We start from the raw sequence: 13,150 nt of genomic DNA on the forward strand, positions 1-13,150 counted from the left end.
TACAAAGTGTGTTATTAATTGGTATATATATGTTGAACCTTATTTTTATATAAAGAACTGTGTTGGCACATAACATTGTGTGTGGAAATTCCTTTGTGTGGACATTCCTTTGTGGGGGATTGGGGACTACACTGTACTTAAAAACCAGCCCGCATCACCTCCTGAGAGCTTAAGCCTTGGTTGCTCGCCCATAGTTACCATATAAAGAACCTTGGGTGGGGTAATCTGTGCCTCTGCTCTGCCATATAGAGGGCAGAATTACGGATACCCCTGCCACTCTTTACACTCCCCACCCGTACCACCTTACCTGGTTGTCGCAGTTGAATGACTTGTCCGGCGTCCATGGGCTAATAGGGGAAAACAGGGAATGAAGCTGCTTGTGAGGGGGCAGCCCTCTGACTCTGGCCCTTAGTCGAGCACTGCCCTGGCAAGGCTGCCCGGACTGGTCTGCTCAGGGCAGAACATGAAGAGGAGGAACTTCTGGTCACCTGACCATGCCGGCAGCCCAATCTGCTTGTGGGAGGGCGAGCAAACAGAGGGGTGGGAGGCAGGGAGTGCAGGAAGAGGAAACATTTTTTTTTAAAAGGAAAGAAAACCAAAGCGGGCACTGGACAGGGAAAGGAGATGTGGAGGAGGGAACGGGGTCAAAAGGGAGCACTTACCCGCTGTTCTGGCCATACAGCCTCCAAAAGAAATGTCAGAGCCAACACAGAGCATCTGGATACTTGCTGGATATACAGTACCCAGAGGTATGAGAGCTTTGGTACCCCAGAGGTCTTTCTGCAATTCACCAATATAGGGATTACTAACTCGGTCAGAATAATTACAGCACAATTGCAAAAAAAACGGGGCACAAGAGAGGACCTTGTCAGGAACTATGGTTGAACCTTAACACCTTCAAGGAAGTCAGATCCGATGGCAAAAAGACAAACATTCAGCTGAGCTGTAATTCGCTGAAATAAAAGGTACGTTGACATCAACGTAGTCTTCCATTAGAAACTCTCATCCCAAAGAAACAGCCGCACAGAACTGAACAGGACAATTATGAAACAGGGGCTAATGCTCAGCAATAGCAACATCCAACATTGCAACTTAAGGGTGCCTAGTTAGATCTTGCGCTTACAAGGTGTTTCTACTTGAAGTAATTTACAAGGTCAGTATGGGAGCACTTATCATGTTCCAAACGCCTTTCAAGGTTCTGGACAAGTGCTTTTTTGCACCAACCCTCCATTGCCATTTGCCGAGAAATAAATGATGCCACCAAATCTTAAATGATTGAAAGTGGAAATCACCTATAAATAAGCACAAAACCCAATGTCAGCCTCAACTAATGATCAAACAAGCCCATCAGCTTAATCCAAGATCAAGCCGGCTACATGCGATGCATCTAGGACTGAGGCTCCCATCAGGGCACAGCAAACTATTTGGGTGATTTCTGAACCAACAGGCTGTTTGCTTTGTCCTTCATATTTCTGGAGATTTGTCCACAAAGGTTTGAGGCCATCCAGGGATAAAAAAAATGAGGACCCTGCATGAGAGGAAAGGCTTCTGCCATCCCCCAATCGACACTCTAAAATGCTCCAGTGACCGGCACGGGCTTTTTAGGCCATTATAGGGCAGTGGGACATGTCATCAAACTATTTTGGTGCTCTTTTCCTGGAAATAAGAAATAGGTTTGAACTATACTTCCTGAAGCTGGGGAGAGGGAAGTCGTAGCTAGCAGTGGGGGCATACCTGAGCAAAGTGTTATTTGCATGGATGAAGGGCGCTGGTTTGCATTCCTAAAAGACGCATGAGATATTTGCGGATCACCAAACCTTTGACTTAGTGACTCACAACTTTTCATTTTTGGGAAATTTCAACTGGACGTATTACCCAAACACAGGAGGACCAACAGCATTTTTGTGTTGGCATCTCCATTAATCGGAACCTGCAATCTAACCAACTGTTCAAAAAGTTTGAAATATTCATAGTGGCCAAGGGCCTTGGACATGGGTTTTCTAATGTACTGTGATGCAATGCGTTTGTGTGGCATTACTTACACAGCATGAACTATCGGCGTTCTAAATGTATTACACAATGTGTGTTTTTGTCATCATATTTAGTAACTGTAAGAGCATCTCTGTGTTTTTAAGAAAAAGCCTTTCTCCAGAAGTATTCCTTTGGTAAATATGTAGGTAAAAAGGACTTCACAATAAATATGTCTATTACACTGTACCCTGTATTTCTAACAGTGCCTGATTATTCTGAGGTAAAACCAAAGATTAAAGGGTGTGCACCATTTCTGTAGCTTGTGGGATTGGTGTGAAGTGGGCGTGGCTGGGTGGCTGCAAAGTAAAGTTCTTTTGAGTACCCATGTAATATGTAGAGTCAGGGCACTGGAACCTTCCCTATATTTCCCACTGTACCGCCCCATGCTCTGGAGAGGCTTCCACGAGGGGTGAAAGAGCAGAGTAAAAACACTGCAAGCTTCACTACACTTCTCACTGTACCGACACTTCTCACTGTACCGCCCCCATGCTCTATAGAGCTCCCTCTAGAGGAAAGAGTGCAGCAAAATCTAACCGACTGTTCAATGTGTGGCTTTCCTGCAGATATGTGTCCACAGCAGCATTGGAACCTGCTCACCAGGGGCGGCTTGTCCATAATTGCCAATAGTGCGCCAACCCGCCAGAACCGCCACCCAATTGTGCAGGAGCCTAGCCAGCCCAATGAAAACACTGAGCATACCCTTCAATGCTTCCTGAAGCTGAGGGAGTACTCTTGGGCTGGCTCAAACAGTTCTGTTCCCCAGTGTGCAAGTTATTGTTCTTGCAAAAGGTCTTAGAACAAGTGAGAGATTTGCAAAGTAAAGTTTATTTATTTATTGGTCATTTGCAATGCACACTATACAGCAAACAATGTGTTTCAAGGCTCATCAAGACAGGGGGAAGGGATGAGAAAAAGGGTATAAAACAAAAACGTTCTTAAAAGGTCTTGAAACATCAGAACGTGCAAGTGCTATCGCATGCCAGCAAGCGAGAGGGGGAGGAGGGGAAGCGAAGGGAGGGAGTTGAAGGGAAGAAAACAAACAAAACATTCTGACAAGGTCGAGAGTGCAAGTGCTGGAAATGAAAGAGGAGTAGAGGGGGAGGAAGTGAAGTGTAGGAGGGGAAGAGGATCAGAACAATAAATGCAAAATAAGTGGACAGTGCAGGACAAGTGGGTCAACCTGCAATAAGGAAATAAAACCAAACATGCAATTGTGACAAACAGGTATGAGTGACTGCAGACTGGAAAAGCCATGCCTCATGGAGTGAGGGGCTACATCAGGCAAGCAGGCAAGCAATTTGTCTATGCAGGTGAGTGAAAGACAATCCGGTGAATTAAGGTAGTCAATATGTGAAACACAGTGCAGGCTTTGAAAATCTGTGAAACAGGTCAATCCGGTGTAGAAGTAGGCAGGTTAAGAACATAGAGCAAGCTGTGAAGGTCAATCCAGAGTTAAGCGTAGGCAAGATGCGAAGCACAGTGAAGGCTGTGAAAAGTCTGTGAAACATGTCAATCTGGTGTAGAGGTAGGTAGGATGAGAACACAGCCCAGGCAATTAAAGGTATCTGGTGATTAGGGAGGGGAGATGATGACAAGAGCAAGTCAGTGAAGGTGAACAAGGGATTAGTAGGGTGGCAGAAACTGGAAAAAGGCTGGACAAAATGAAGGGAGGTTGAAGGGGATGGGAATACAAGGAAGTAGAGCACTGCCTCGCGGTGTGTTGCAGGGGGCAACAAAACACATGAGCAGGTAGGAACATCCAATAGAAGGGGCGTGAGCACCATTTCGGAAGAGTCTAGCTCAAGGTTTAACAGGCAGTAGGACAATTAACAATGTGAAACATCCCATGCAGAGTTACCTTAAGTAGTGCCGTGGGGAGGAAGGTAAAGGGGGACATATAGAAGGCAGTGGATGAAGGGATAGTAAGGGGGGAGAAAGGGCAGCACATACACAGGGCTCCATAACAAGGGATACGAGAAGGAAGGTCATGGGGCTTGGATAATGGACCGTGGCAAAGGCAGCCATAGACACAGCGATGCAGAAGGGGATAACAGAAAGTCCAAGGAGTGGCGAAAGAGCAAATAGGAAAGGGGGAATGGAAACAGAACGATGCTGCAACGGCAGAGAAGGCCAAGAGGGGGAAGTTGTGGGAGGCAAGGGCCAAAGGCAGGAGGGTCATGGGCAGGCAGAGGGCCCACTGAAAAAGGGGTTAGGCCACAAGGGGGTAAGGGAGGGCAGAAGGGCAGAACCACTAGTGGAATGAGGGGTCAAGGCACCACTTACCTGTAGACAGGAAGAGCAAAACTGCAGCTCTGAGGATGGAGGCCTCTGGACTGGCAAAGGACCAGCAAGAGAGGCCCGCAGAGCAGCAATGGAGGTCCATCCAAGCCCATCCTGGCCCGGACAGGTGAGGATCCTTTCAAGGAGTCCTTTCCATAGGGGCCAGCTTTGCCTGCCAGCTCCCCGCCATTGGGTGTAAGAGGCAACAGCCAATTAGAAAAGAAATGAGGGACACAGGCTGGAATGAGCCCCTTTCTGCAAATGGAGCAATCGGCTCTGATGAATGAAGCAAGACCCACAATCAGGGGCAGCTCCATCACCATGGCTATAGATGGAGTGTAGCCGCATGGTAGTGGAGCTGCTTAGTAGTGCATAGTCAGGGCACTGGATCCTTCCCGTTTTGCTACTCCAGCCTTGCATGGCCCATTGGATATGCAGGATGGGGAACTGCACCTCTGAATGTGCGTAGAAGGCTCCTGTGCCTAGACCCGCATTCAGGGAAATAGCAGATGGAGCACTCTGGCTCCTCGCAGCATGTGAAGGACCCAGGAACCATTCTGTGCTTCTTGGTTTCCATTGTCACAAGAGGGAGCTGGAGGCCCTTCTTCCACAGATGCGGTGAGGAGCCGAGTCCAGACCGGGCTGAAGGTAAGACTTGAACTTTAATTTCAATGCTTGTTACATGTGCGCATATGAATGAGTGAATATATGATGTATTGGTGGCTAAGTGTGCATGTGAATGAGCGAGTGCACTGTGTATGGATGCACTGGTGAATGAGCAAGTGAATACTCTATGAATGTGTGTGAGAATGAGCCAGTGCATGTGTGTGCACTTGTGTTTGTGCCAGCCTGGGGCACTGATTTTGGTGAGGGGGAGGAGGAGTGGGGAATATTATTTTTTACTGGGCATCTATAATAAAGAAAGCAAGATAAGTGTTATGTGGCTTGACTGGCATTTTGGTGCAGCCAGTCTAGCTATAATCTCTTACTGTCACATGACATTTTTTACTGGACATCCATGATAAACCAAACACATTCCGTTTTATTATGTTTCGAGACTGGCCCACATTGGTGCAGACAGTTTGGACATGTTTTCTTTTGTGGCATGGAATTTTTAATTGCAAAACCAACAGGTGTATGTTCTTGTATGGGAATACTGGCATATATTGTCACAGCCAGCATGGAAAAGTATGGTTGCAGCCAGCATGAAAATGTTTTATATATTGGCATACATTGTGGGGAAAGGCATCATGAACAAGCAATGGGAAATGCTCCTGTGCACTGTTGGTGACTTGCAGCTATTGTTTTTTTTCCTCATAAATTACCCTACACAACCAACTGCAAACTATCTGGCTTTTTAGCTACACAAGATGCAGGTATTGATGTCTTTTATTGGACTAATGGAAAATACTGTTCAGAGATGGAACAACGCATTAGCTTATGAACTCTGACAGACTTCTTCATTAGATGGTGCAGTCTGAAATGATTTGCAAAAGGAAAGCCACAGTGCAGCTTGTTCAGAAAAAAAAGAAAATGAATAGCATTTTAAACTGTATTGGCTAAAAGAACAGAATTCTTGGACTGTAGGTCTGGAAACTGCTGTCTTATCTAATAAAAGGGCATAACAACTCCCGGAAGCAGGGAACACATAGCAGTTTGGAAGCAGTGCATATTTCTAGGTGAAAGTTACATTTCACATAAAAAGGGGAAAAAATCCTTTTCACACATAACTGTTAAATTAGGCCTAAATAGTGTTAAAATAGGACCCGTTGGTTTTCTAAAAATACTGATATTATTTTCAAAGATATATTGAAATGATAGATTTAAACACATATTTAGGAAACAGGGTCAGTATTGTATTTTTCTCACAAAGTACCTAAAAATGTGTTCTGCAGCCTCTATTGTAGTGATTTCAATTCAGCTGCTATGGTTTTCTGGCTTGTATAGAATGTGACACTAAAAATCATGTTGTCAGAATTTAACTTCTGCAGCCTTCAAAGTTACCTCAGTGTGCTTGAAGCTTCAAAACTGTTTCCTTTCTTTCATATATATTGTGGTGAATGCGAAATACACTACCCTTTGGCTATTGGGTGGTGCTAAAAGCGCTACCTTTAAGCCAAAATGATTGTCATTAAATAATAGCTTTAACATAAGAGCTTCAACTAGCCACTTTTAATGAGGGTCTCTAATGTGTTTCAATGCAGATGACATATGAGGATATTTTTTTGTGATGTTTGGCTATGTATCAAATCTATACGATTTTCCACCCATTCACACCCATCACAGCCAAAGCCACACCACTTTTGCACACTTTGCCCAGAATTTTAATTGTGTGGTGAATTCGGCAGCCATTTTTATTTCCAAAATGGCAGTCGCCATATGCTAATGTTTCTAAAGAGTAGTTGACTTGTTTAATACTTTAAAAAATATGTACTACAGCTTTTAAGTTATGTTATATATTTTTATTTGTTTAGGATTAAAAATAAACAAGTTACTGTTATAGATAAGTTTGTTTGCAAAATGTCGCTTAAAATGTCCATGTACTTATTTGAGGGTGTTGTTCCAGTTAGAGTTGTCGTGGCATAGGGTTTCAAACACTGGGAGTAGTTTGAGCAACAGTCCCATAGTGGAAGAAGCCTAAATTGCTGTATGTCGCCTTTCATTCGTGAGTGTGAGACGTCCTCATGTGAATTAAAGTTCATTGGCAGCGTTACTTCTGAATACATGTATGTGCCTCTTTTGATGGTCTTGTTATTCCAGCAGATTCCCCATCAATCTAGCTTTTTTTACTTTGTGGTTTCGTGTATTGTAACAGTACTCTTTCTAGTCTACATTTTAGTGCCGGGGTCACGCACTGTGTTTCATACATAATAGAAAGTTAGCCATTAAAGCAGACTCGCTGAGAAACACATGCTTTTCAAAACCAGATCTCTTTTCTCTTCTATACTGCTGTGTAGTGAAGTGGCAGAAAGGAGGTCACTTTCCTCCCATTCCTGTATAGGACATTTAAGGAGAGGTGCCATGGGCTAGCTCTGCTGCTTTCCATTTTCCAGAGATAAGGACAAAATCAGTAAGTGACTCTGTTCTATCCAAGAAGCTCCCATTCCCATCTGCTCAACTTGCTGTGAGGTGACAAAATGCCTTTCATCTCAGGACTGTTATCCTTAAGTCTGTTTAATCCTGTGCATCAACTAAAGCTGTATTATTTGGCAATGCCTACACCTTGCGCTATTTCTTTTTGCACAACCTTTCATCTGTCTTGGACCATGCAGATTTATGGAACAGAACCACAACCCTGCAATACTTCATATTTCAACTTCGTAAGCTACTTACACAAAATCAACCCCCTCACCCCTATCTTTCCTTGTTTCCTGTATACTGTCAGCAACCACACGAAGTTCCAATGTGGCATATCCCGCCATTGCAACCCATTCATCAGGCCTGTCCTCAGAATGCTTCGTAGACACTTGTGACCCATTCAGGATGTGTTTCTCCATCCTGCAATCACCATAGATCTTGCGGTCCAGCGTGCAGTCTCACTACCACCATTAAAGGCTTTGACACACTAAAATGACCACCCTCTGTTAACTGTTAACCAAGGACAACTTAATTGTGCATGCTAATATATTTGCATACAAACACAGCACTTTGCCAAAAGAAAAGTGTAAATCAAAATTGTTCTGACAATATTTTTGAACAGTACAATTATTTTTAAATATGCAACCCAGGCCTACATTGGACTCCTACTGCGAGACTAGAACTCAGAACACCCGCTTCCAAATCCGGGCATTTATTGAGGGTGCCACTCCTTCTTGCGTTTGCAAGCTCGCGAAAATGACTCTTAGGTGACATTTGGCCCCATTACACGGTAGGCGCTAAGGGATTACCGGCACCGGTAAGGGCACCGCTGCCGGTAATCCCTTAGCGTCCTACTACGAGGTCCCTCAGCGGGTCCCGTCCTTATCGCCTGGTCTGACCAGGTGTTAAGGATGCGACCCGCTAAGGGACTTCAGAGCTAATAACGGTACCGCAAATTGCAGTACCTTTATTAGCTCCTTCCCCATTCCCATTGAGCCCTATGGGGGCTTGAATGGGAACGGGGAATGGTATTTGGCATGGGGACTTACCGGGTCCTCCAGGGTTGGAATGACCTGGTAAGTCCCCATACCACCTACCCGGACCCGGTATGCGGTAAGGGAGTAGCCATGCCGCTAATAGGGGCATGGTTACCTCCTACCGTGTAATGAGGCCCATTGTTTCTTTGAGGTCTGAATTTGCACACACTAAGGAAGATTACGGCACAAAGAGCTCCTTTCTACTACAAGTTCAGGTGGCCGTCAGAAAGCCACATTCATACCTCATCCTCAAGCAATCAGCAAGATTTATTTATTATAGAACCACATGTCATCCTTGATCTGTAAACTAAGAACAAAAAACATGTACATGGACAATTCCAGTTAAGCAGCCTCTTCAAATCTCACTCGAAACACTTGTTCCCCTTACAGAATGTTTGAATTTAAACCAAATGATGCATAGCACAAGAAATGTCAGTCCCGTAGATTGCATGCATACCTTAAATGATCAGCAGCAGTCCTCACCCTCCAAGCATCATGGGATAAAGCAGTTCCAACACAAGTTCAGAACACTTATCTTTGATCGCAGTAAGAAGCATCTATACCTGAGACAATGCGTTTAAACACAACTTACTTTTAATTGTTACTTTTTTGTTGTGAAGCACTCGCCAGGCTGCAGGGGAATTTGCTCAGTCCTTTTCTCTGTCTGGATGGATGCTGCAGTCAAATTTCTTTCACAATTGGCCGAGGCTGCAATGGGGCTGCGTTTGCAGAATTTTGTATTTGTAGGTCAGAGAATTCAGATTCCTGCATCTGCATTCTATTTCCTATGCGTGCTTCTGCTCGAAGCTGGTCTCCTAGACTCTCCATCCCCGACACATCCTACGTCCCACTCTTTCTAGCCTCACCCACCCTACCCCCAATCTCTCTTGCCCCACCCACCCAACCACCACTCTCTCTCACCCACCCCACTCTCTCTACCGCACCCCCATTACATATGCTGGTTGGGTTTTGTTTGGGCTATTTTGCGCTACATTTGGCAAGTCCTCTCAAGGCTGCTTTGTTCTTCATGTTTTTTGCCCACAACCAACTACCATCACCCACCTCCACTCCTTCTAACACACCCACTCATACACCGGTACCCACCCTAACCCTCACCCTAACCCGTCCCTCTCTACCCACCAAACCAATCCCCTCCCTGCATACCCCCACCTACCATAACCCTGATATCTCTATCCCTACTCATTCTCTTACCCCCACTCTCTACTACATCACCCACCCATTCTACCCCCACACTCTCTACCACCATTCACCCTACCCCCACTCTCTCTAACCCTAGCTCCTTGTTGACCCCACACTACTCCCACTCTCTCTTCTCCCACCCACCTTACACCCACTTCCTACCCCCCACAGACCCAACACCCACTCTCTATACCTTCACCCACCCTCTCTACCCACAACCCCACTCTCTCTACCCCATCACTCTCTCTCCACCCTTGTCCACCCACCCTACCCCCACAACCTAACCCCACTCTATAACCTCACTCACCCACTCTAACCCCACCCACCCAATCCTCACTCACCCACCCCACTCTTTCTCTTGCTACCCACCCAACCTCCACTCTTTCTACCACCCTCCACTCGTTCTACTTCCACTCAACCCCGACTCTCTTTACCCCCTCACCAACCCTACCCCCACTCACCCAACCCTATCTCCGTCTACCTCCACTCACCCTACCCTTACCCTCTCTACCCCTACCAACCCACACCATCCCCTTTCTTCCCCCATCCATCGGCCATACCCCCTCTCTCTATCCGGACCCTGGCTACCTCCTCTTTTGCCATCCATCTGACATTGTCTTTCTCTACTCGACCCTACTACCTCTCTCTTTACCCCATCACACACCCTACCTCATCCTACCTTTCATTACCCCCTTTCCCTATCCCCTCTCTTCCTTCCTTTCACACTCTCGCTTTATTTCATACCCCCTCACTCTTACCCTCTGTCACTCATATTTCCTCTTGCTCATCATAAATTGAGCCCTCAATTAACGGATTTCTCTTCTCATTCTATGCACACCTGCACCCCTTATCGAATCCTCCTTTCAAACTTTGCACTCTTATCTTTGCACCTAGGTGCCTATAAATACAAAATGCGAAGAACAGCAGTATACACCAACACAATGCTTGTCGAATGGTGCAGTGTCCACTGTTATCTCACAGTCTCCAATGCTGGGTAATGGGAGCCATCCATTTGAGCATAGATGGCCAAGATGTCTGTGGTCGATGTCCTGTGCCCCTACACCATTAGGGGTCCTGAGCAATAGTTGCCAGCAGCTGATAGTGGGAAATGATACTGGAGGGTTGTCTCCTGACTTTGCTGATATGCTGGCATTGCTGAACGTGGCCTCAAAGTTGGCAATAGTGTGATACACCATCCTTCATAGAAAGTGTGCTTTATAATACAGCATTTTAACCCACTATTCCCAAAATAATTTTGGAGCAAATCCCCCAAAAACCTTTGTTTGGTTCTGTATACTTACTTATGCTCGGTGACTCAAATATTGTTTGGAAATATTTACTGCTCCAATTAATAATATTGCCAGCCACCACTGCTGCCCGCTGAGAACCAGGCCGAGGCCAAAAACACACATTTCCCAGAAGAAATCAAGTAATGCTTTGATAATGATGTCTTGCAGTCATTATCAATTTGTGCCAACTTTGATGATATAGGATGTGTGCCAAACCACTGCGCACTGCATTCCCACTGGGACAACATTTCAGAATAAATGTCTATCGTTTATAAATCTCGCTTGACATTCTGTGTGATGTGGTAATTCTGTGGGGTACCATACAAATGCAAGCACTTACAAATTGGTTTTAATTAGACAGAGCCATAATGAAATGGATATGTTCCTCTTTAGATCTAAGAAGAGCAAAGAACAGATGAAGAGATCAACATACTAACGTTGAAAGATAGCCTTACCCTTAAAAACTTGTATGGCCCAGCGAGCCTGCATTTCTGTGGTTGGCATGATGGAACCAAGGGGCTGGATGAAGCCAATCACACCCAAGGTGGGCTTCTCCAGGCCGGGAACGAAGATCCTCCTATATAGAGAATTCATCTTCTGGTTATTAATGCCACTGTCCTGCAGGAGTGGGCAGGAATAGGTGTATCCAGTCGCAAAGATCACAACATCAATGTTATCCTCCACCGTCCCATCCTCAAATCTGGCAGCGGTTTCGGTAAACTGCACCACGTTGGGCTTTGTCACCACAAAGCCACAGGTGATCCGACTCGGCAGCTCGTCGTTGAACAGTGGCTCTTTCCATTGAGAACTAGATGGGACAAAGATGGTTTCTTGTTAGGAAGGAACACAGTACCGCACACTTCCCATCCTAGTCCCAGATACTCTTCTGCCATGCAGAAGTAGGACCCATGAGATACTCATTTCACAATCTAGTCTTGGCTTGCCCCTGAAATACTCTGCCATCGTGACACACAATACATACATTCCTTTGAGCTTTTACACTACCCTTTAGTTGTTGGCAATCAGTTTTGGGCTTCTGAAAAGAGGTCTTCATTATTTTATTGTGGTAACTATGCATGCAAATATACTGCTTGTGAACAGTGCTAGGTTCAGAGCACAGAAAGCTGGCCTCCTCAATTAATCTTCAAGTTAAGCACTTTTAGAAGGGGCTGGCATCTGCAAATTTCAATTCTTCCACACTACACTTTTAATTTAAAAGGTCCATGACCTGTCTACCGAGGATGAACATAACTGTACCAATAAAGTTTACCTATACACATAGGTGGACTAGGCATAGTATGGTCAATGTATAGGTATGGTTAGTGCAGCATTCATGAGCTAAGACCGGATGAGGGTGGATTAGAAAGAACACATGGTTTCCCCATAGGAAGAGTGATTACTCCATCAAACTTCCATCAAACTGGGGTCATTGGGGAACGCAATTAACATCATTTACAATACTTAGGCAAAGTCAAGAGTAGAGTTCTCCATTTTGTTGATGGAGCACAAATGCTGCACTTGCCTCCTGTGCAGAGACCACCAGGGTGTCTTAACGGAGGGCATAGATGCCATAGAGGAAAGAATACCTCAAGTCTTTAGGATGCCTCTATGTATAATCTGCAGTGTTTTAATATCATGATGTGCTAATCACCATATCTCCAACCCAAACACCTTCACAAACCGTGGGTTTCGGATAACCCAGCTCCTGCACCGAGCACAGCGCCCCATAACCTAGATTGTCACTGCACCGTCAGTGGTACGCCCATCCCAAATACACTCCCCCACTGCATGTGAACCACCAGGTCTCCATCGACTCAACGTCTAGCTAGCCGCACAACCAACCTCCTGCAACATCAACCAAAGGATCCCAATGATAAACACAAAGGGAAATAAACACGTCTGAGACTGAAAGCAAACACCTAAAAATGTCCAAACTGTGAGGTATACTACCCCTAGTTCAAGAACCACAATCAAAAGGACCACAAGATAAACATCAAAAACCAAACCGGAAACACAAAGGAAATATCAGTAAACATCCAAACTGCGAGGACCTACAACCTCTGGTTCTTCAACAACCACAATAAAGCAAACCCACTAAACAAATAGACTTCAAAGAACCACAATATGCCATAACACAGAACAGGACAATGCGAGAGAAAACTGGTAGAAAGAATAAATTAAATGGAATTACACCATGGCACCCCCCCCCCCAATAAACACACACCCACGAGCATG

At 45.2% G+C, this 13,150-nt stretch overlaps 1 protein-coding gene across 2 annotated transcripts in view; it reads right to left on the reverse strand.

The window, feature by feature from the left end:
• The window catches only part of LOC138535099 (dimethylaniline monooxygenase [N-oxide-forming] 2-like), a 365,292-nt gene that overhangs the window by 42,055 nt on the left and 310,087 nt on the right, over positions 1 to 13,150 (reverse strand). For both annotated transcript variants that reach the window (XM_069641269.1, XM_069641270.1), the window contains one exon: positions 11,371 to 11,723. In XM_069641269.1, the coding sequence (XP_069497370.1) occupies positions 11,371 to 11,723 (353 nt within the window). The remainder of the gene's footprint in view (positions 1 to 11,370; positions 11,724 to 13,150) is intronic.

This window comes from Ambystoma mexicanum, chromosome 1q (assembly GCF_040938575.1).
Source record: "Ambystoma mexicanum isolate Mex_15411 chromosome 1q, UKY_AmexF1_1, whole genome shotgun sequence".
Lineage (NCBI taxonomy): Eukaryota > Metazoa > Chordata > Amphibia > Caudata > Ambystomatidae > Ambystoma > Ambystoma mexicanum.